The 26,093-nt window shown below is 39.2% G+C and overlaps 1 protein-coding gene across 1 annotated transcript in view; it reads right to left on the bottom strand.

The window, feature by feature from the left end:
* Positions 1-21,893, bottom strand: part of LOC137502980 (uncharacterized) — a 47,167-nt gene extending 25,274 nt beyond the window's left edge. Inside the window, exons 1-3 of the mRNA XM_068230272.1 lie at positions 21,815-21,893; positions 9,339-9,416; positions 5,820-5,915 (exon numbers count right to left, since the gene is read on the bottom strand). Of these exons, the coding sequence (XP_068086373.1) occupies positions 5,820-5,915; positions 9,339-9,407 (165 nt within the window). The 5' untranslated portion in view covers positions 9,408-9,416; positions 21,815-21,893. The remainder of the gene's footprint in view (positions 1-5,819; positions 5,916-9,338; positions 9,417-21,814) is intronic.
* Between the last annotated feature and the right edge of the window lie 4,200 nt (positions 21,894-26,093).

A 26,093-nucleotide genomic window follows, 5' to 3' on the forward strand; every position in this document is an offset into this window, starting at 1 on the left:
CAAGGTGAACTGGAGCAATACCAGTGGTGGCAATGTATCCACATTTTCAGCATTCCGGAAAAGGAAGGGGAAGTGCCGACGTCATCACGGTACACATTGCCAGGGAGAGATCTTCATGCCAGCCTTGGCCTTCGGGACTATTACATGAGCCATTGCATTGGAAGACTACTGGGTGTAGAGACACAAACCATGATAGTGAAATTCATTTCCTACCAGAAGCGGAGGGAAATTTTCCACAAGAAAAGGGGATCTGACTGCAAAAAGGTTCACAGTCCTTAAGAAGGCAATATCGAGTTTTGGTGTATGCCACGTGCAACCCCATTAAGAAGAACACAGACATAACAATGCAGATACATAAAAGGCAAAATGAAGACAAAACACAGTTACTTACCATGAGGGCAGTAGCACAAAAATATAACGCGTGAAGGGCCAAAGCATCAAGGATAAAGGACTGGATCTTAACATTAATGCTTGAAAGGTTGCCAGGCCAACATTACTAATTACTAAATAACAGACGACATAAAAAATAAATAAGATGTTTACTTAGAGAGAATAAAAGTTCGTAGCATTTATAATTAAATATTTCCTTTCTTGTTTTACATAATAAATGAAGGATAAATAATTTTACTTTCAAAATATTTAACAATTAAATAAACAAATGAATGAAATTCATTATAATTTACAGTAAAGGGTTCCTATGTTTAAAAATTAAATAAGTTAAGGGACCAATAAAATAAATTATTAAATCACTAAATTGTACTTAAACCAGTAGCTTAAATTATAATGCAGAAAAGGTTTACAAGCTTGTAAATATTTATTATGAACAAATCCCTTTTTTAAAATATTAAATTTTAATTTTAAGGTTTAAACTTTAAGGTATACCTTTGTAAATTAAATACTGGCCAATAATAATGAACGTGGTCCAACCTTCCTTTAGTCAATCTATAGAATATACACACAATACACACAAACCCAGAATATGTGGCGATCAGTACCAACATTACACAATAAATTAATAAAATTAACCAAATGTTAATTACTAGTAAACAGAAAAATATTCCTCAAATCCATACAATATTACAAGGGGAGGAAAAATAAAACTATGTTCCATAAAGTAAACAGAGCGACAACACATGCTAGTCAGCTTGCAACTCTCGACCCAAGCTATTGAATTTTTATTAATAATAGGCAAGGCCTGCCCAAAACCTTCAGCGTTCACCACATAATAGATATTTAGGGTAGTGACTAACAAAGCAAGAAGAAATCAAAACTACGTAAGAATAAGGTATGTGAGTGTTAATCACCTCAAAGTTCAAGAACCGGGCAAAGAAATTTCAGTTTTCTACAACCGAGGAGTTACCAACATGAATAATAATAAAATTATAATTACTTAAATCATAATACAGTCGACTCTTCATAATTTGACACTCGTTAATTTGAATGTTTGGATAATTTGAAGTTTTCTCCTTGTCCCTTGAAAAATACTCGATAAATTGAAAAAAATCAATGTTATTTGGTCCCCTCGGTAATTTGAAGTTGTAGGAATGGCATCTTGCTCGCCAACATTCTATAATTTGAAGTCGGGCTTCCCTACTCTCCATAATTTGAAATCTGTGATTACAGTATGCATTGTTATCGTGCACAGACCTGTCATTTGTTTACATCAATAATGAGATGTATGAGTGAGTTTGCAGTCGTGAGTCTTCTTTCAAACGTTAAAATGTTGTACAGTATGTTAATGTTTGATTTGTGTAATTTGTAAGCATCACAATGAGTTCAAGAAAGAACAAGTGTCTTTCCATAAGTGAAAAAAAGCGTGTGATTCAAGCTGTGGAGGATGGACAATTAAAAAAACATGTCGCCAAACATTTCGGTATTTTACCATCAACATTGTCGATGGTTTTGACAAATAAAGATCGCGTCACCGAAGGTGCCTTAAGTGCGAGTAGAAAAAGGTCACATCAGGGTGAATTTCCCCATCTTGAAGAGTGCTTGCTTAAGTGGATTCGTCAGTGTAGAGGACAAAACGTTGAAGGAAAAAGCCAAGTCTTTTGCGCAGTTTCTCGGGATTAAAGGATTTGCAGCAAGTGAGGGGTGGCTTTCAAATTTCAAAAACCGACACGCCATCACATTTAAAAAGATCTGCGGAGAGCGCCAGTGTGGATAGTTCCATTTGTTACGAATGGATTAACGAACTAAATGAACTTTTGAATGGCTATGACCCAAGGAACATATTCAACACAGACTGGGCTTTTTTATAAATGTCTTCCTGATCGCACCCTGACGTTCAAAGACGAGACGTGTCATGGAGGGAAACTGAGCAAGGAAAGAATAACTGTCCTTCTAGCATGTAACATGGACAGATCTCAAAAGTTGAAACCACTCATTATAGGGAAATCAGCCAAACCACGCTGCTTCAAAGGAATAAAATCACTGCCCACAGCTTATCGGTCAAACAAAAAAGCATGGATGATGACAGAGTTGTTTAATGAAGGGCTGACCTCGGTTAACAGTGACATGAAAAAGGAAAAACGCAAAAACCCTGCTGTTCTTTGACCACTGTACCGTGCATAATAACCGACCACGTAAAATTTATTTTCTTTCCACCCAACACGACATCAAGAGTGCAACCATTAGACCAAGGCATTATTCAAGATTTAAAAACTCTCTACCGCAGAGAAATTGTTTCTGTTGTGCTGGATAGCATCGAGAAAGGTGAGAAGACGAACATAACAGTTTTGACCGCTATAATCATGATTGATAAGGTCTGGAAAAATGTCAACCCTATCACCATTTATAACTGCTTCAAAAAGTGCGGGTATAAGCAAACCAAAAACGTGGAACAGTCATCAGAGCCACCAAAATTTACGAATTTTGACTCAGGATGGGGACTTCTACCTAACTGTGGAGAGTTAAGGTTTGAGGATTACATTCAAGTCCACGGTGCCCTAACCGATGCTGAACTGTTGGATTTAGCCTCTCTGGATGAGGACGAGGAAGAAAACAAAGAACAACCGCCAATTCCAATCACATTGAGCGAGGCAAGGACAGCTCTTACTACCCTACGCTCCTACACCCTCAGAACGGACACAAGTGATGATTTCTTCTCAGCTCTCACCACTATCGAAAATTCATTGGACCATGATAGATGGAAGTCGCTCACTCAAAAGAAAATTACAGACTTTTTTTCAAAATGAACATTTCTGTATGAACATTCAAATGAACATTTCTCTATGAACAATCAAATGAACATTTCTGTATGAACATTTCATAATTGTACAAATGTTGTGAAAGAAATGAGTAAGTATATGTGAAACTCTTCTTTATTTGAATTTTTCCCTCCCTCCCTCTTGGTTACTTGAACTCCTATTATTTTGAACTCTCGGTAAATTGAACTTTTTCTCTGGTCCCTTGAGTTTCAAATTATCGAGAGTCGACTGTATTTAAATTCTTAGGATGTGACATTTCATATAAGAAATAATTTTACAAATGACCAAGATGGTCGTTATTAAATTAACTTGGAAGCGCGACACTGGGCACATGAGTTAAGGCTTAAGCATGGAAGATATCGGCAAGAAACGATTACATAACGACAAGTCACCAAGTTGGAATATCACACAAAATATCCGACACAATCAGAGCATGCATTACAAAATCAGGCAAAACAGACGGAGAGAAAAACACACCCAAACAATACGCATACCGTACGTGGAGCAGGAAACAAAGCACATCAATAATATCAATAGTAGCAAAGTTAAAATGACATAATGCACACATGCTGACACCGCGCATTTCCAATTCACCTCGTAATTAAATTTACATATCACTTACATGATAAATTTTTAACAATAGAAATTTAGTTGTTCAGTCGGTTACTAAATTTCCAAATACCGGATAGAGAGTGTTTGGAGTGACCACAGGACTGCAGGTGATCATGCAGTGTTAGGAGTGTCCACAGGGTACAGGTACAATGGTGATGAGGTCACAGGGCTACAGGTACAATGGTGATGAGGTCACAGGGCTACCGGTACATTGGTTTTGAGGTCACAGGGCTACAGGTACAATGGTGATGAGATCACAGGGCTACAAGTACAATGGTTATGAGGTCACAAGGTTACAGGTACAATGGTGATGATCAGGCTATCATGCACTGTTTTGAGTGACCACAGGGCTACAAGTACAATGGTGGGGATCAGGCTATCATACAGTGTTTGGAGTGACCACAGGGCTACAGGTACAATGGTGATGAGGGCACAGGGCTACAGGCACAATGGTGATGAGGTCACAGGGCTACAGGTACAATGGTGATGATCAGGCTAATGTTTCCCAGCACAAAATCTATTGTGCACGGGACTGTGTACCCCAATGCTGACTGTATACACTGAAACGGGAACGTGAAATCATCACCTGGACTGTGGATGATTAGATATGAACCGTGGTGAACATTTGTAGTTTGCCTTGGAGGATCAGGTTCATGTTACATCACCAATGTCTAGCATTATATGCCAGCTTCCATTACCTTTATGGTTCAAGATACACCAGGATAATTCCAGCAAACTCACTGAATTGATGTCTCACCGAGTGGCCTGTGGGAAAATGTTGGTCCTAAATCACATCAGGTAGGCGGTCATAATGTGTAATGGTGTACGAAACTACACTGTAATTCAAAGGCTAATAGATAGCAAATTATTTTAACCCAGACTCAGAAATCCGGATCCCAACAGAAAATGCAAGATCAGCATACAGGGTACTGAATCCATTATTGTTCAGAGATCAGAAGGATGCACATGGCCAGTGAGGCACGGGGCAAAGGCGTTTTTGCCAGGAGAGCCAGTGACGTTAAGGTTACCATAGCAACCCCGCTACTACCCAGGCAACTTTATATTATCTTCTACTGGCAGCTCTTTGTTCTTGTCAGTTGTAATCCAACTTTTGTGAGCAAAAAGGAAGCTGAAGCCATGTTTACATTCAATCTTTATCATCAGTAAACTTTCATAAACATTCGAGAATAACAGAGGTTACAAAGTCATAACGATTCTCACAAACTATAGTAAATGTTCTCTTGAAGAGTGCTAGATAGCACTGCAACACTGGAACACAGGACAGTGATCATACGCTCGCTGAAAGGACAAGCTATTGTAATGCCGACTTGGATCGCCAGTCTAACATTTTAATGTCGAGCCCCATTAGACATAGGAGTGCATAAGGTTACAGGTATGTTATATCTGTTACAATTAGTGTTTTCAACAGGCTGAAATGCTTTCAAGTTACATTAATTAACAATATTTAAAAGTATGAATTCCTTCTTAAAGAATTCCAGACTTGGATATTCTTGCATCTCAGTATGATATATTTGCAACTGGTGATTCTGTCCCCTCATAGTTACAACTAGAAATTATTGACCTCCAGAGTGATGTGGAGTAAACTGCACTTGAAAGATTGCTATCAAACATCCCCTTGCTCAAGCCTGCCATATTTGTAAAATAATGTTGAGTATGTCTGGTACAATATACTTAAGTGGACAGCTGTTAAGATATATAACTCCAAATATTGAATGCTTTGCTAAGCAGTAAGATTTTATAAATGCAGGTACGTATCTTCAACAGAAGAATAATGTTAATTTTGTAAATATGCAGAAGAACTATTTCAGGTTCATATTATGGCAAACATATAATATAGTTTTAATAACACATAATCAATAACAAGATTCACGTTATGAGCTCCAAACACCTATCAATGGCCCATATTGAAGGAAGTGTGTGAGATATATTTCTAAGCCTGCCCATTACTGGAAAGAGTTGCTCTAATAAACAACCTACCTGAGCAAGATCTTCTTCTTTAAGAAATATTGAGTTTCCTTCCTCTGTACGTGGCTCAACTTTCATATCTTCATAATTAACAGCTCGTAGCTGCTCCTGAAAACATCAGGCAAATTAACAATGATAGTTATTGAATATTACCAAACTCTGCATTCAGGAGATTCGGCTGTCCTGCGGATTTCCAATTCAACTTCTAGGCAAATGCTGAAAGAGTTCCTATTCACAGGCCACAACCAATTCCTTACTCAATTTCATGCACCAATCAATCAATCAATCAATCAATCAATCAATCAATCAATCAATCAATCAATCAATCAATGAACAGTGATCTATATTTAGGGCTGTTGCCCACGTGACAGATTTCCTATTGGTTGCTTCCCTAACCTTGTTTTAAATCGTATATAAATGAATTAATATATTTATCACACACCCCCCCTTCTTGCTATAAACAAGTGTTTGCCTCACTGTACCTTCATATCTTTCCTACCTTTAAAATCTCCACTCAAGCTCATTCCAAGCCATCTCTCTCCTGACGGCTCAGAACATCCTGATTAGTCGAGCTGTTTGCTTCCTTACTCCCAGGTCTTTCAATCCCGAAGTTTGCTCTTTTGTTGGATTTACCCAGAAGAAACCGTACTGCTTTCCTTTGGATCTTTTCCAGTTGTTGAAACAAATAGTCCTTGTGAGGGTCCTTACACAAGAACCATACTCTACCGCAGTCATTTACATCATTACAGTTACTGACACCCCATCAACACAGGAATTCGAGACTCTTCGTCTTGGTGAGATTTAGAGCCTCACTTTACCATCTTTAGTTGAGGTCTTCTTTGTAGTTGTTCACAATTTGGTGACTGCGTATCCAGCTCTTTACTCATATCGTAACAGCCACACTCATAATTACTACTGCTCTGTGTGTTCAGTCCATCTTTCTCCAACAAAATGTTATCTCCTCATTTCACAGCATCCATTAGAAACACTTCACACTTTATAGACTTATTCAGGTGTTTGAAAATCTGTTCCTAGTCAATTTTTTCACTGCCACCTTAGCCAGCCAACATCTTTGCTTTACCTCTTTCCATCTGATTACCTAGAATTTATAATCACATATACAACATGATACTGTACTCCTCTGTCCACTATTATACTTTTTGTGTATGAGGTTCAGTTCTAATCCGAGTTCCTGTGTCTCCTTTTCAATGAATTAGATGAATATAAACAACACTTCGTGACTCTTTGCTAAAAAGGCTTTATCACCAGCAAAGAGCTAATTGTTAATTTTTTGGCCTTTAATTGAAACACATCATATTCCTATCCATCCAGAGCTTTCATTGTATTATTTTCTTCACATGTGTTACACAACAGTATACAACCCTGTCTAAATCCAAGTTCTGGTGGAATTCCTTTGTTATTGTGTAAAGCACTCCCACTGATCTAGTATCTGGCTATCAGCAACATAAAGAGACTTGATACTCCCAAACATAACATGCTCTCTACTTGGATCAAATTCACCCGTTGACATGTTGAAGTTTAACCAAGACTCTGGGTGCCTGTGTCTTAGTCAGATCAATTTCAGTAATATACACTATCTGATCAGAAATACCCGAACACCCCTCTAGATATAAAAACTAGAGCCTAGATGTCATTACGACCATTCCTGCTGCTGTAACAGGTGCCCGAGGGCTCCATGTAACTCACTGTTACGAGATATCTGGCAAACGGCAGAAACAAGGCAACTTAATGTCCTTAAATGTTGAGTCAAATCAATAAGCAATCCATTAGGACCATTTCTGTCCTTGTCAAGTTCCCCTAGTCCACTGGTGATGAGATGATTGTAAAGTGGAAACAGGAGTACACTACAGTGGTAGAATCACGTGCCTTGACCGACAGGGACCATCGAACATTGGAGAGAGTGGAACGGGAAAGTCAGACGACGTTGTATGAGACCACTGTTCATGAATTCTGCAGATACCACCACAACTGTGTCTGGGAGATAAGAGGAATTGGGTCTCAACGCCTCATGAACCAGACAAACTGTGAACTATGTTCATTAGTATAAAGACTGTCACTGGTTTACTGATGACACAAGTTGTATCATTTGCAGCCATGTAGCAATCAGATGGAAGTGATGGGTGCGGTGAATGCCAGCATATAGAGCGTTGACAGTTTCATAGCATTTGTCCTTTCCTAACACAACACTGTACATAGCAGCGAGTTGTCTATAGCAGGAGGGTCAGTCAAGTGTGGTTCATTGACAAAAACATTTCAAAATGGAGTAACCAATCCAGCTAATGAATTAGAATGGTGATTTTGCTCCAGACCAAAAGACTCAAATCACAAACTACACCTGCCAGTATGGCACAGGAAGAACGTCTGCCACTCTGCCCAGATATGTTTTTCCAGTATGTAAAAGAACACCTAGAGATACGGATGCGAGATTTTGGTGGGATTTCCTGAGGTCTGGATGATTTGTGTGACAGTTTCCTGAATATAGACACATTTCTCAAATTTCACCCGTTTTGATGATATAATAATCCATTTTACTCTACACTATCACTTCCTTAATAAGGTAGAAGTAATCAACTGGAAAGATGCTAATCGATAGTTGAATTATGGCTCAAAAAAAAAAAAAAAAGATTTTAAAAAAGAATCTGTTGAATAAGTTGTTTGATACAGGTTTGTGTCAGCCTGTTAGTTTTGTTTCATCACATTCATGCTGTCAAAAACGTTCAGAAAAACAAAATTCTGAATATAATACTGATAAGTGAGAAATGAACATGATGTGTATGTTTAGAGAAGTGTCTTGTGTGATTGAATTACCACTTTCATTCCTTCTGTGGTATGCATGATGTAACGTGTGCTACAATATTATAAATTAATTTCTTCCTAAGAGGATATACTGATTGAATTTAGCTCCGTCCACAACAGAAACAACCACCTTTGATTTAAAGTGTATAGTGGAAAAGATTTCAAAATAATAAAATATGTTGTTTGCAGATAGTCTTCTTTAAAAAAATTAATATCTGGCAACCCTATTTACAAACAGTTTTAAGTACATGTCTGGATACATTAGATAAGAAGGTATATATTGTACATACTGTTAATAATGTAACATCTTCACTTGCAGTTTATTCATGCAGATGGATGCACAAGCATGTATGTTCCAGTCTCCAAGTATGAGTGACAGTTATGGCTAATTCAGTATTTACATTAACTGTGTTTGTACGGCCCCGCAGTGTAGGGGGCCAACGCGCCCGCCTATCACCCGGTGGCCCCAGGTTCCATTCCTGGCTGGGTGAGGGGATTTTAATTGTAAATGATTAATATCCCTGGCCTGGGGACTGGGTGTTTGTGTCGTCCTTAACGTTCCTTTCCTCACATTCAACACTTTGAAATTCCGCAATTACAATTACACGCAGGTTCATAACATATGGTGGAAGTAGTGGCAAAAGATCTTTAAGAGATCGATGCCGCGAACAAATGGCATTTTTAAAAAAATAGTGTATATCTGATTTTACTTACAAGATATGAGGACTCCTCTCCACCTGATGACCATCGTGGCTCACATTTCACGAAAAATGGCGACTCCATAATTACGAACTGAAAGAGAAAGTTTCCATATTTCTGATAAAAAGCAAACATACTGCAGTAATAATGTTATTGGATTTACTGTTTCTGAGATGGCGAACTGTTAGAATTTTGTCCTATAAAAGTTATTTTAAATGCTTATAAGTCTACTGACATGAGGTTGGTGAATTGTAGCCCCTTTGAAAAGTCGGGATTCAAACTGTCAAGCTGGGCTCAGAAGGTCAGCACTCTATTTGTCTCAGCAACTCAGCCATGTTTCAAATATAACCCTGGTTTTATTTTTAATGCATAAGGAAGTAAGGGATGTGTGTAATGTTCATGACATCATTTCCAAGCAATATTTATAATCATAACAATTCTTCTCTACACATGACAATCAGTCTTTGTTGTTTGTTGTTTGTTCTATTGTAAAGAGCGGCCAATCACCAACTGGGACAAATGTAGCATGCACTGTTGTGAGGAGTGACCAAAGCAAGGGTACTAAAGAGACAGCAATAGGTTCAAATTTCAGTTCAAAATGTGCACACACTACATATCTCCTGGAAACAAAGTATCATGCATTCATGGTGTGGGTTACTGTAGTCACGTCCTAGTTCGTGGACCATGGGCAACTGCTGAGTGGCCTACTACGTGGTCCTGAGAGTCGGGATACCAGTTGCTATGGAATGGGAGTGGGCATCTCGGACATATTCTGAGTCCTGGCCCTTCTTGTGCTCAGGCGGCTATGACTATACAATTCACCGATGGTCCACAACCCATTAGGGGAGAGATCCTCACTTGGACTATGTGGGAGTAGGGTAGCATCCTGCTTCATGAATTTACCGAGCTCAGAACATTTTAAGCAAGCCTCAGACCTATGGGAGTAACGGAGTCCCCTCCCATTCGACAGGCGAGGGACTCCTTGGAAACAAATTGGCAAACGAAGTGGAATTCGATGGGGAGCCACCAATATTAATGGGGCTTATGGAAGAAAGAAAGTAGAACTGGCTGAGTCAGCAAAGAGGATGCATCTCGATGTGCTAGGAGTAAGTGATATTCGGGTAAGGGGAGATAACGAGGAAGGGATAGGAGATTATAAAGTGTACTTGACGGGTGTTAGAAAGGGAAGGGCAGAGTCTGGGGTAGGGCTCTTTATCAGGAATACCATTCCACGTGACATAGTTTCTGTTAGGCATGTAAATGAGCAAATGATGTGGGTAGATTTGTCAGTTGGAGGAATTAGGACTAGAATTGTCTCCGTGTATTCACCATGTGAGGGTGGAGATGAGGATGAAGTTGACAAGTTTTATGAAGCATTGAGTAACATTGTGGTCAGGGTCAACAGCAAGGATAGAATAGTGCTAATGGGCGATTTCAATGCGAGAGTTGGGAATAGAACTGAAGGATACGAAAGGGTGATTGGTAAATGTGGGGAAGATATGGAAGCTAATTGGAATGGGAAGCGTTTGCTGGACTTCTGTGCTAGTATGGGTTTAGCAGTTACGAATATATTCTTCAAGCATAAGGCTATTCACCGCTACACGTGGAAGGCTAGGGGTACCAGATCCATAATAGATTATATCTTAACAGACTTTGAATTCAGGAAAACTGTTAGGAATGTACGAGCTTTCCAGAGATTTCTTGATGATACAGACCACTATCTGATATGTAGTGAACTAAGTATCCTAGGCCTAGGGTAGAGAAAACGAAATCTGTCTGCAAACGAATAAGGGTAGAAAATCTCCAGGACGAGGAAATTAGACAGAGGTACATGGATATGATTAGTGAGAAGTTTCGAACAGTAGACAGTAAGCAGGTTCAGGATATAGAAAGTGAAAGGGTGGCATACCGGGATGCTGTAGTAGAAACAACAAGGGAATGCCTAGGAACAACTGTGTGTAAAGATGGGAAAAGGCGAACATCTTGGTGGAATGATGAAGTGAGAGCAGCTTGTAAACATAAAAGGAAGGCTTATCAGAAATGGCTCCAAACGAGGGCTGAGGCAGACAGGGATTTGTACTTAGACGAAGGAAACAGAGCGATACAAATAGTTGTTGGATCCAAAAAGAAGTCATGGGAAAATTTTGGTAATAACCTGGAAAGGCTAGGTCAAGCAGCAGGGAAACCTTTCTGAACAGTAATAAAAAATCTTAGGAAGGAAGGGGAAAAGGAAATGTGTTTTGAGTAATTCAGGTGAACTCATAATAGATTCCAGGGAATCACTGGAGAGGTGAAGGGAATATTTCGAACATCTTCTCAATGTAGAAGGAAATCATTCTGGTGGTGTTGCGAACACCCAAGCTCATGGCGAGGAGGAAAATGATGTTGGTGAATTTATGCTAGAGGAAGTGGAAAGGATAGTAAATAAACTCCATTATCATAAGGCAGCAGGAATAGATGAAATCAGACCTGAAATGGTGAAGTATAGTGGGAAGGCAGGATGAATTGCCTTCATAGAGTAGTAAGATTAGCATGGAGTGTTGGTAAGGTACCTTCAGATTGGACAAAAGCAGTAATTGCACCTATCTATAAGCAAGGGAACAGGAAGGATTGCAACAACTATCGAGGTATCTCATTGAATAGTATACCAGGCAAAGTATTCACTGGCATCTTGGAAGGGAGGGTGCAATCAGTCGTTGAGAGGAAGTTGGATGAAAACCAGTGTGGTTTCAGACCACAGAGAGGCTGTCAGGATCAGATTTTCAGTATGTGCCATGTAATTGCAAAATGCTATGAGAGGAATAGGCAGTTGTGTTTATGTTTCGTAGATCTAGAGAGAGCATATGACAGGGTACCGAGGGTAAAGATGTTCCCTATACTGGGGAACTATGGATTTAAAGAAAGATTATTAAAATCAATCTAAGGCATTTATGTTGACAATTGGGCTTCAGTGAGAATTGATGGTAGAATGAGTTCTTGGTTCAGGGTAGTTACAGGGGTTAGACAAGGCTGTAATCTTTCACCTTTGCTGTTCGTAGTTTACATAGATCATCTCCTGAAAGGTATAAAATGGCAGGGAGGGATTCAGTTAGGTGGAAATCTAGTAAGCAGTCTGGCCTATGCTGACGACTTGGTCTTAATGCCAGATTGTGCTGAAAGCCTGCAGTCTAACATCTTGGAACTTGAAAATAGGTGCAATGAGTATGGTATGAAAATTAGCCTCTCAAAGACTAAACTGATGTCAGCAGGTAAGAAATTCAACAGAATTGAATGTCAGATTGGTGATACAAAGCTAGAACAGGTCAGTAATTTCAAGTATTTAGGTTGTGTGTTCTCCCAGGATGGAAATATTGTAAGTGAGATTGAATCAAGGTGCAGTAAAGCTAATGCAGTGAGCTCGCAGTTGCGATCAACAGTATTTTGTAAGAAGGAAGTCAGCTCCCAGACTAAACTATCTTTACATCAGTCTGTTTTCAGACCAATTTGGCTTTACGGGAGTGAAAGCTGGGTGGACTCAGAAAATCTTAGTCATAAGTTAGAAGTAAAAGACATGAAAGTAGCAAGAATGATTGCTGGTACAAACAGGTGGGAACAATGGCAGGAGGGTGCTCAGAATGAGGAGATAAAGGCTAATTTAGGAATGAACTCGATGGATGAAGCTGTTCGCATAAACTGGCTCCAGTGCTGGGGTCATGTGAGGCAAATGGAGGAGGATAGGTTACTTAGGAGAATAATGGACTCTGTTACGGACGGTACGAGAAGTAGAGGTAGACCAAGACGATGATGTTTAGACTCGGTTTCTAACGATTTAAAGACAAGAAGTATAGAACTGAATGAGGCCACAACATTAGTTGCAAATCGATGATTGTGGCAATGTTTAGTAAATTCACAGGGGATTGCAGACTGAACGCTGAAAGGCATAGAAGTCTATAATGATAATGTATGTATGTATCCAAGCAGTGTGACTGATCAAGACAACAGTTCTCTGAACGATGAAACTACTGGAGTTGAAACTTGGTGATACTCGTATGACCTGGGAATATAAAAATCTCCTCAGATAAAAAAATTTGCTATGAATACTATGAGAGGCAGTTTACTTTGATGTTGAATACCTTGGCCATTATGGGTTTATTTCAGAAGGTCCTATTGTAATGAAAGAACTGAGAGTGGAAATCCTTTGCCATCTTAGGGATGCAGTCAGGAAGAATAGTCTGGAAAACTTGGTGCATAACACCCGGTTTACACTGCATGGCAATGCACAATCACATCAATCAGTAATGGTAAAAAATTACTTCACCGGGCGCAACGTTTCTGCCTTGAAGCATTCTCCATGCTCTTCCGATAAGTGACCACCTGACTTCTTTCAATTTCTAAGGATTAAATCTCATCAGAAGGGGCAACAATTTGCTAACTCTGATAAAGTTACTGGAAATACAAGGAGACCACTAACTGGTTTCGTTAAATGGCTTCTGGCAATGCTTCCAAACTTTACACGCACCAGCAGTAGTATGCCTCTGTGGAAGGGAATTATTCTAAAGGTAATGCGTAATTTAACCAGTCATGCTGAGTAGCTCAGGCAATAGTCTGGTGGTATTTGAAGGTGCTCATGTTAATGTAGTCCTACACAACAAAATTCTGGCACCTAGGTTTCTGCAGAAATTCTAAAAGTAGCCAGTGGGATAACAATTTCCTTTGCTAGTGGTTTAATGTCAAACTAACACATCGAAGGTTTTTGGCAACGCAGAGAAGAGAAATGGCTAGGACGGGGACGGTAGTGGCCATTGTCTTAACTGAGATACAGCCTGGTGTGAAAATAGGAAAACACAGAAAACCCAAAAGTTATTGAAGGTGGGCTTAGGAAAGAAAACAGTTCAGATTTATGCCAGGGAAGAAACTACTGATGCTATTTTTGCTCTTAAGCAGGTCATGGAAAATTACAGAGGAAAGCAGAAAGAACTTTTTTTTATTGCTAGGGGCTTTACATCGCACCGACACAGCCGTCTTATGGCTACGATGGGATAGGAAAGGACAAGGAGTTGGAAGGAAGTGGCCGTGGCCTTAGTTAAGGTACAGCCCCAGCATTTGCCTCGTGTGAAAATGGGCAACCACGGAAAACCATTTTCAGGGCTGCCGATAGTGGGATTCGAACCTACTATCTTCCGGATGCAAGCTCATAGCCGCGCGCCTCTACGCACACGGCCAACTCGCCCGGTGCAGAAAGAACTACGCATGGTGTTCCTAGACTTAGAAAAGACTAATGATTGGGTGCCACGTCAGGAAGTATGGAAATGCAACAAGGGAGTACCAGAGAAGTTCAGGACATGTACCAAGGAGCGAAAACGCAAGTTAGAAGCAGTGTATGATTGACGCAGACCATCAAGGACCTGCACTGAGTGCCTGTATTTTTCGGTTTGATAATGGATGTTCTAAGAGAACAGCTCTGTTATTTGCAGATGATATTGCACTATGCAGCACACATAGAGATCAGCTTGAATATAAAATCAGAAAGCTGGAGAAAAGCTCTAGAGGAAATCGGCCAGAGTAAGACTGGGAAGGAAACCAGCTCCAGGCAAGGAGCAAGACCCACTATGTCTGCTGATGATAAATAGGCTACCTGCCCAAATATCCCAACAAATATGTGGTGAGACCTGCAATGCTTGGCCAACAGTGCAGTCACAAGATAATCAACTGGAATGAAGATGGTTGTGTGTGGTTATGAGGAAAGACCACATCAACAACAACTTTATACAAGGCAGCGTTAAAGTGACTGAAATATCTAGAAAAGTCCAAGAATGACGATTACTCTGGTATAGCCACAATTAGTGCAGGTATGAAAATTATGTTGGAAGGAGAATGCTTGACATGGAAGTGGAAAGTAGGAGGGAGTGAGGTAGACCCAGAAGTGCGGGAGGACCTCAGAGTAAAGAAGTTAAGAGAAAATGCCGCAAGAAGAGGAAAAGACGAGAAGAAGAACATTGGCCACATTGTCTGTTTGCAAACCAAGTAAAAATGGCTTCTGCTTTTGAAGACTGTAAATGTGTGCAAAAATTAATAGTATCACTGAGAAATGGTAAAAGCATTTTGTGTTTTTGAGTTTTGGCCCAGTATTTTGTGCTCTATTCACCACGAGATGACTAAAGAACTGCGAGGTTTGGAGATCTAAAGTTCGAATTCCGGTGCTGACACTGGCTGTCCTGTGTGTGGTGCATTCCCTCCAGACAAATGCCGGGATAGTACCTTACTTCAAGTCCCCGGCACGTACCCTATCACGATAGCTAGCTATGGATATGATCAAGTTAGTGCATATGACCATAATTTGTCTCACCCCTGCTGTTAACAACTGTCAAAGTTGCTTGACAATGTTAAAAATAAAGCTACTTCTTTCAGATGGAAACAAAAATATGTTAATTTTATATTCCCAAAATGAATTTTTTGCATCAGTGACAAAGTCTCTTCTCTAATTTCAGAAAACAATGGTTAGTTCGTTTTTACATGCATCAATTCAATTGTATATGTTAGCAAATCTTTCCCTTCATGTGCAGTAGTGAACAAAGAACGCTGTGGAAGGTTTGGTCAGGTGGAGTAATTCCATTTTTGGGGTGTTTCCATCTAATGAGTATTCTTGTCCAGCTCCATTTTCACCCTTGCAGTGTATAGCAGTAAATTTCTTCAGTTAGTCTTCCGGCAACACACATAATGGTCCTACTTAATTTTTCTTCATTCAGTTTCTAAAGGTGTAAACGGAGTTGGACAGAAATAACACTTGGTCACAGTTATCCCACATGACCCTACTTTCTATATTTATCAGTTGCAGGGGCTCATCTCACGTGAGAATATAGTAGTGTTCCTTCTGATTAAAATAATATGTAATATGACACTGTATTGACCTTCTGATAAACTATGCTTGCAGGTAACTTATTGCTACGTGGCCTGGTATCCTGGGAAATTAATTAATCATCATCTAAACTTTGAAGTAATTAATTTAGTACCATTTATTTCTATACAGCATCTTTTTGACATCTGCGGCTGGACGAACCCAAAGGAAATGTTGGATATTTACATCACCAAGTCTATGGATTACCAAATTAACCTGAGGTAAGAATGAAGAGTTTTGAATACATACAACTGTAATAAGACCATATTTACTCATGTAGTTTTGCACTTGGTTGAAAACAAAACATCTTGAAGTATGAGTGTGTAAATGATGCATGAAAGAACAGATAGATAGAGATAGATAGATAGACAGATAGACAGATAGATAAATGTCTTTATTGGCGTAGGTAAAGCCATTAAGCCTTCTCTCACACTAAACCAATTATTGTACATAGAACCAAAGTTAACACTACTGTAATTAATACTAAGTGGAGCACAAATAAATAGAACCAAAGTTAACACTACTGTAATTAATACTAAGTGGAGCACAAATAAAGATTATCTAAATACTTTGTAACAGAAATAAAATTTCACCCCAGTGAGATATACATACTTACAATAATAATAATAATAATAATAATAATAATAATAATAATAGCTGGTGGTAATCAGTAGAAATGCACAGTTCATTCGTATCCTGCTGTACCTCTTAATGTTCTTTTAAATGACCTTGTGGTTGGAATTTCTCTGACGTCATCCAGTAAACGATTCCATTCTCGGGCGGCAAACACAGAAAATGAGTTATTCAGAGGTGCCAACCTTTGAAGTGGATTATCAGTAATCGCCCCCCTACCCCCGAGAAAAATTTCGAGTTAAGTCCAAAGCATGCTCCTTCATTCTCGATAATGACACCCCATTTGCCTTTCCCTCTAGCAATCTATTCGAAAGTATATCATATTACTCAATAAAATTTGCACACAACCTGTACGTTCTTTGATAAAACAGGCAGAACTCCATAGGCTACACCGCAAGGATTATTACATAAAATCTTACTTTAAATGCTGCTCATTCCTTGTAGCTTGTTTCTCATGCAGCAGTTGCTTTTCAGTGTAGTTTTTCTCGAAGCATCCTTCCCACTGCGATAACATTTTCGTCTTCTGAACCACAAGCGATTCCAGTGCAGATGTGCTTAATGTAGTCCTCACTTCTTTCTCAATCTTTCCGTCAACTTTCAGGTACACTTAACACATCAAATACAACATTACTGAAGGATTCATAGTGGAGAAGAGCAGCGCCTGAGCTTCTTCATTCACAATGAATTTTACAACGCTTATGGGTAGCAAAACGAAGTAACGATCGAATAAGTATCGCTGCCAACTTACAAGCATTGAAACGATGACGATTTAGGAGAAAGGCTCGAAAGAATTGAACATTTTTCCTTCTTTAATCTTCTTCCGTAGAAAATTATTTTTTCGTGATAATGTCAGCTTTTCCGTAAGAATTTCTCCTTTGACCGTAATTCCGTAATCGTGAGGTGAAACCCGTAATAATTACGGACAATTCGTAATAGTTGGCACCTCTGGTTATTAAATGTTGCAGTTCGATGGTTAGGAATGACGAGTAGGTTCGATGTTTGAGCCTTTGTATCTCTGTTAAGCACATTTGAGAAATAATGAAAACACGAAGAAAGGTATGATGGGGATGATGTAGTAAGGACTCTGTGGAGGAGAGGCAGAGTATGATGATTACGGCGAACGTGAGTTGCGACCACTCTAGTTCTACGAAAGATGATGACACGTGGTCATATTTTCTTAGATTGCATATATACCTCACACATGCATTTTGAGCACATTGTAGCCTTAGGGACAACAGTGGCCTAACATCATTGAAAACAACATCACAATAGTCGAAATGTGGCATTACATGAGCCTCGATTAATTTCTACTCATGTTTTATTGGAAATATATATTTATATTTATATTAAGAATGAAGAGCAGAGAAAATCTTTTGGCAGATATGTAAGATATGTCCAGACCAAGTCATGCATTTGTCCATAATAACGCTGAGGTTCTTCACTTGTGGTACAAATGGAATTGCAACATTCTGAAGAACTACTCTCGGCAATGGACGTTTATTAATACTTGCCATTTGATTTTGATGGCCAACAAGGTTTACTTGTGACTTTGTAGAGTTCAACTGCAGGCTGTGGGCAGCAGACCATTCACTAACAGTCTGTAAGTCAATGTTTAGTAAGTTTATATTTTCCTGAAGAACTTGTCCTGTAGAGTCTGTGTAGCATACCTGCCAACTTTCAAAAAGAGAAATCCGGAAGATCCTCAAGCGGAAAATTTTTAACAACACGCGCATACGTAACAGTCTTTAGACACAATGAAAAAGGACAGCGGGAGGATTATAAACAATAGTAATACAAGTCAAATATAGTAGAATCTCGATGCACCATTCCTGGAACTGTCGTTTTCCCATATTTATCGTTGAATTTATTCGGTCCCAAAAATGTTCCATTTAAACCAATGTTGAATTTCCCCACATCTATCGTTTCTCGAACTATCGTTTTATCGCATCGATCGTCGAAATATTATTTGTCCTCGGTCACAATTTTCCCGCATTGATCGATCGTACGTAAGAAAATATACACAAAAGATTTTTGAATTTAGAGGGACAGCTTAATATTCTTAGCATATAATAGCAGCAATCTGATACGCGAGAATGTACGAGCGATTCGGAGTTGCAAGTCTTGAACAAGGATCTTGTAGGCTGGAGTGCTGTGTGCAGGTTATTCACGCGCAACCTCACTACGAGCCTCCTGGTGACAACGCTTCTCGGCCCAGTAACCGACCCCTACAAGTATTCTTACCTACAAGAATTAAAACCTAGACAGCGTAAAACTCAAATTTGCCACCATTTTCTGTGTTGGTATAGGCTGACTAGGGCTGCCAACTGCGTTAAAAAAAAGGGAAAACCACGCAGTGTGCCAAATACATTTTAATTAGTCACAGGGTGATTAATTGCGTCGCACCTTGTGGAGTGTGAGGGATGCTAGAGGCCTGTTGACAGCTTTGTTGCCCACTGCCTAATAGTCTCATTACAAGCCAGACCTAACCAAGCCAGACCAATAATCTTTTCTTATAGCCTGGTGTTGTAGGCCTAGATACAAGTGTTCCTATCTCTGTGCTCGGTGCGTTGAATTTCTAACCTCTGTGACATCGTCTGAGTTGAGCTGCGGGAGCCTCGCCGTATTGGGTATCTAATCTATTGTTCGCAAAGGGTCTACGGAATATTTTCCTAAATACAGGTTATCACCGTAATGTCCACGTATACCTTTAATTTGCAAGAAGAGAACTGGACTTAAAGGTTTTCAGTTATTACAAAATGTGAAGTTAAACGGCGTAAAAGTCACGCTTTTTATTTTCAACTCGTAGGTCTATATCACGGTTGCAATATTTTGATACCGGTGTGTACAGTATGGTTAGCACGTGTTGGCCTTTGGTTCAATGGGTCTCGATTCGGTCGAGGATTTTAACTTTCCTTGGTTAATTCCAACGGTTCGGGGGTTGTCTGTTTGCCGAATTAAGCATTAGAATTCATCTTAGGTAGGGCCACATTTTCATATCGCCTAGATCGCCTACTACGTGACAACTCGAAAGACCTGCACCCGGCTCAGGAGGACACATGCCATTATTGTTTTTATAATAATTATTATAATATATTTACATAACGAAAAATGTCCCAATACAGTACCCATATTTTATTATTTTGCTTTTCCCCTATTATTTATGTTGCCTGCATTTAGTTTTCCTGCATCCGTCGTCATTTTCCCCCTGCCCCCTGAGAAGTGATGCATCAAGGTTTTACTGTATATGTTATAATAATCACCCCTGAAATTAAATACTTACATAAAGTTATGTCTTGATGAGTGCTCATCTGTTTTCATTTATCACTGGGAACACTTTCCGTGATCGTATAAAACAAGGAAATTAAGCAGAATGTGCCTCCCGAAAAGGCTGATAATATTGTTTCTTGGTTGAACTCATTACAAACACCACTAAAAATACTAAATCGCTTAGAAATTCGTCATACAATTCCACGAGTTTCAGAACTACCGCCAATGTTACACACGCACACAAACAAAGCCTTTCAGCTGCTATGAAGCACGACACAGTTACTAAAGTTGTTTTATATAAATTCACAGCCTGCTACTTTTCACGGATTTTGTTTCTTCAAAATCACAGCCTGCTACTTGTTTGGGAACATCTCATTGAATGAAGTAGCAGTTGAGGTAGGTGACAAAAGCACGGTGATAATCAATAATGTGATTACCGATACATTTACCGGTCGGATTTCAAACACTGAATCTCATATTACCAGCTACTATCGAAAGTCAAACAAATTCGATTTGACCGCAGAAACCAAAACCAAGCGCGGATATTCAAAATCCGTACAATAACATTGTTCATCCATACAACCGTAAAACACACTCAAAATCCGTACATTTTACGCAAAAACCGGAATACTTGGTTGGTATGGTGTAGAGTTGAAGGTCGTCAGTGTACATGTGGTATTTGCAATGTCTTAAATTCGATATGTCATTCACAAAGAGTGCGAAAAGAACAGGTCCAAGTACAGAGGCTTGAGGGACTCCTCTATTCACGTGGTGCCACGAGGAAACAATTCCATTGTTACCTTTCACACACTGTTGACGTCTGTGAAGATAGGAATGTATCCAAGCAATCGTTCCCTGAGAAAAATGTAGAGCCTTCAGTTTTACAAGTAATATGTCAATGTCTACACTGTCAAAAGCTTTACTGTAATCTAGTAGTACTAGAACAGTTACTCGTCCTCTACCCTTCTGGTACCTTCATCCTTATAATCAGATACTACATGACTATCATGTCATTACAATTAAGACCCTATCCACGCTTAGTTAGACCATTCCATTAATACGATGACCTGACCTGTAACTCTGAACTCTTCCTACACAAGAGGACCTATTCCCTGAATTTACATCCGACTATTTAGTTCATTCCTTGATGACAAATTTTAACACTCATCAACACATATTTGACAGCTGAACCTATTTCACTGCTTTAATTTAACACTTGGACTCCTCTTGATGATTCTACTATTGATTAGGATCAAAGAACTGACAACATGTACATAACAATCATTTTTATTCTCTAACATACAGAGAAAATCACATGTATCCATGCCTGTCCTCATTCGTTTCAAAGCATGCATACTACTAGATTACACTAGACCTGACATTATATTTGAAGCTTGCCTGCACGTTTATTAAGAAAGGAAAAACCATCACTGGATGAAACGTAATTATCCACATTGATTGACCCTTATTTACATTTATTTCTAAATGCCATGCATCCTTACCTTAAGTACCCAGACAAAACAAGATGAAATGAGATGAAATAGGTCGATTCATATACCAATTCTAGCTTTACTCTTACGTTACTGGTGATTGCCTCTTAGAAATACAAAATTCTACAAACTAAAACTACTATTTACAAATCCCTCTAAATATCTATGTAGAGTACTACATAATTAAAATGGTATGTTTGTTACTCAGCCTTCAGGTCACTCCTTACTTTAGATCAGACGGCACCATCCTGTTTAGGCCATCATTGTAATGAGAGTAGGATTTCCAGATATCAGGTCTGCCTTCCCGTTGGTCCAGCTGCTGCTCTCCATCGTCGCGCCCTCATCCTGGATCGGCTACTTCTGCGGCTGCATCTCCTGGTTATCTCATGCAATGAAGTCTCGTTGGTAGCCTAGTGACACTACAAAATTATGGTCACCTTATGAGCTATGTGTAACTGAGCTCCTGAGTTTATGTGGCTACTATTGCATCCTAGAATTTGTACTGGTATTAAATTTAGGTGCTAACATTGTCTCTCTCCCTCTGCTCACCAATCGTGGATCTACCCATTTGTTCGCGCCACGGTCGCCCGACAGCACATTTCCCGCACTGCCAATTAACACTGCTCTGTATTTCCAGGACACAATTTGGACCTTGACATCGGCTAAGCACATGTTTTCTGTCACTTTATGCAGTGAATAACAGCCTTCCACTGTCATACATGTTCTGATGGACTCGACTATGAAATGATAACTCTGATTAAGAATAACTGTTTCTCTGAATATTATTTTATTGCAAGAGTTACCCGCACGTGAGGTTCAGAGTGCCTACACATCTCTCTGCCACGAGGTAAAGTGATATCTAAATATTAACACAATGTCACAGCATCTCATCGCATCTCTCTGTAAATACAAACGTCACCAGTCAATAAGTACAGTGTACAAATTAACACAAACTTGACTGCTGATTCACAAGAGCAAGAGTCTGAAAATCTGAGACTAAGACTGTCTGAAAAATGATGCTAATACTGATAATACTAAGACTGATAATCCCGATAAGACTACAAATGCGAATAAGATAAGGACATCGGATGTGATACGACTAAGGATTAAGGTATGCCTTTCCATACTCTGTGCGGCTAAATTTACCAACTCGGATCTCTCCTTCCAGTATATTCTTCACTTTGGTTTCCCTTAGCCTCCACCAATCACATGGGGGTAATTAACATGCCGCTTTTCTCACTGGCATGTAAGCTCCGCACCCTCGTACTGACATCGCTTCTTCCTCCACCCATGTGGGCTAGATTGAGACTTTCTGCTATTGTTCGAACTTTGCCTTGTTTTCGTGAAGTCCGCTCTGTATTTACTTGCCTTTAGTCCAGATCTTTGTGAGTTTATCACTTGGCTCCATTGCTTTCCTTTACAAATTTTATGGGGCACCTCTTTCACACAGTGACTGGATATGAAGCATATTGTTTCCTCCAACCCTTGCTGTTGTTGTCCTTGAAAAAATTTATGGTGGGTTCCTTACTACCTCTCACTCACTGCCTTCTTTGTACAAGATTTATTCCTCTGTCTGTTCTTTACAAAATCACATATAATTGATGTTGAAACACTCTTACAATGTGCTCGGATTGAAAACAAGTGCAGTATAAAGCATTCACCTGCACATGAAAACAATTTGTCAAAAATGCAGCAGGGGTATACATCAGGGGTCAAAAATGTTTATGTCAACAGGATCATTTTGACAATAAGTTTCTAGGACACTTCCCTTTGTTCAGTTTGCAATATGAGTTCCTGCAATATGACAAGGTCTTAGAAATAAGTTATCTTTTAAAAACTGAAATAGATTCCGATCATTCATTATGAAATATCTCTACTAGACAAGGCATTTGACAAATTAAGGTCATGCCTATGGACAAGAAACTGTGTCATGTTTTTCAGAATTGTGAAAGTTATAATCCCACCTAATATAGTAGCTTAAAATTCTCAATTTTTGCTTATAAAGCAACTATTTGCAGAGATAGTAGTTCCTTTTTTTGACGGGTGAAATAAAACAAGGACTAGTTTGTAAAATTTTCAACTGCCTTGTGGTAATTTAATTCATTACATTCTAAAATCTTTGCAGTGAGATTTGTTGGAGAGTGTCATGAACTGAAGTAGGCCTCATGTTAATGAGTGATTCACTGTAATTGTTTTTAATAGGTCCTAATTTGTAATTTGGTCTATTACTTTACTTCAAAAAACTCACTTGGCTTATTGTGGAGTTACTGCATTGTGTTAATTATGGATGGTGAAGATAAAGTGAAGGTTGATACGGGAATCTCTCGCCTTACTCTCTTTGTAAGTGCGGGAGGGGGGCAGCGGACAGCAATAGTAACATTGTTCAAAATAATCCTCGTAAAATGCAGGAAACGAGGGTGTGGAGGTTTGTGAGCATCCAAACATTTACAGCACTGCATGCTATATTAGATAAAGTGAATCACATTTCTATCCTCAACCAATAGGAGCATTCCCTCACACAGCTACTTTGAAAAATTACCTTATTTTTATGATGCTTTACTATAAAAGTAAAGATACTCTTTAATACAGATTGCTGGATCATGAGGAGCAGCGCTGAACACTTCTATCTCTCCTGAATATAATACGAGGAAAGATTTATTAGATTTTCCTAACCCTAGATTAGGCATGTGGAACACAGGTGTCATGCAGTCACCTTTTCTCCACAATAGTTATTTCAATCTCTGAGGAACTAAGCATGCAGGACTTGCTGTACCTCTCTGTGATCTCTTAACTTATCACCCAGTTGAATCTCAGCTGCAGTGCTGCCACACTAACTTTGCTGTTAGCCGGTGTATTTGCTTGGAGGACCATTGTCATCCATGTGAATGAATTCAGCCCTTGGTAAGTTTAGGCTGACTGAATACAAACTGTCCTCTTCTCCATGGAATTCTGTACACAGTACATTGGAAGTCAGTTATTATTGCATAGAACACATCAGTAATGTTTTCGTTGTCTTACTCAAGTATTGCAAACCCACAGTGAAGAAAACAGACTTCTGAATGTTGCTTGGTTGGAGCAGAAACCTCAGTTTCAAAGGAGAGCAAAAAAACTTCATATTTCCTATGATATAAGACGAGCCAAGTTACTCCTAGCAATGACAACTGGATCACCGGTCAAGGAACGCCGAGGTAAAAGACGCTGCTGTCATCAAAGTAGGCGAAGTCAAACCAAGAAAACAAGATGATGGTGTACAAGTGCCAAAACGGACCTGCCTTGACTATCTGATGGATGTGTGTGAGGATTGTTTTCAAGAGTAGGCATTTTAAAATAATGTGAAAAATTCCATGAATGATATGAATTTAGTAAAACGAAAGTCACCGGAACTTGGGACAAAAGCATTCCCATGTATTTTTTGTCTTTTTCCTTAACATTATACCTTTTTAATGATAATATATTTTGTAATATAATAAACACTGCCTGATATCAGATACACTTACTGTAGTTAATAAATAAGTAGTAAACCTTATCTAGTTAGTACAACATGAGTTAGACAATGAATGACAGATTCACGCACCTAAGACCGTTACTGAATTGCACTCGCTTAATGCAGGGTTAAGTTATGCACTTTACCTCTTGCACTGTTACCAACAGACTATGCCGTAAGTACCTAACTAAGAAACACCTAACATTATCTTTTACAAGTTGCTTTACACTGATAGGTCTCTTGCCTGGTGTGAAAATGGGAAACCACGGAAAACCATCTTCAGGACTGCCGTCAGCGAGGTTCGAACCCACTACCTCCCGAATACTGGATACTGGCCGTACTTAAGCGACTGCAGCTATTGAGTTCGGCATAACATTATTAGTAGCCAAATTAAACTCGAATTATTAACATGGATAAATAAGTCGTACTCACCTGGACTACACGATGATTGTTTAAGCAAGCTTTTGACAGGGTAAACAGGGATAGAACACTGGAAAAACTAAAGCCTGTGTTAGACGAAGAAAGTCACATCTTTAAGTTCATAGCAAGCATCCTCCAAGATAATACAATCTGAATCCATGATGGCCTAATGCAATCCAAAGGAATCCGGCAAATAAACGGAGTACTCCAGGGAGGTCCTAAAGCCCCATTATATTTAACGTACTTACCCAAGATGTGATACCAAGGATGCAAACAGAAGAAGTGAGGATGTGGTTGTATCCTGATGACATGATCCTGCTCTTAGAAAGAAGAGAGCCCCTGCAAGAAGCCATAAACAAATTGGAAGAGTGGTCCCAAGAAAATGACCTAGTTATAAATAGGGAAGAGACAAAAATAATGAAATTCAGAAGAGAAGGAAACCTGGCGAACACTGATAGATTACTTGCAGGGAAGAAGTTCTAGAAATAGTCAAAAACCATAAATACCAAGGACTCATACTGCAAGTGACAGAACATGCCTTTTCCAAGCACATTGAAGGCAGACCTGTAAGAACAACAAAGGCGACTTTCGAGATATTGAAA

This window comes from Anabrus simplex, chromosome 14, assembly GCF_040414725.1.
Source record: "Anabrus simplex isolate iqAnaSimp1 chromosome 14, ASM4041472v1, whole genome shotgun sequence".
Taxonomy (NCBI): Eukaryota; Metazoa; Arthropoda; class Insecta; order Orthoptera; family Tettigoniidae; genus Anabrus; species Anabrus simplex.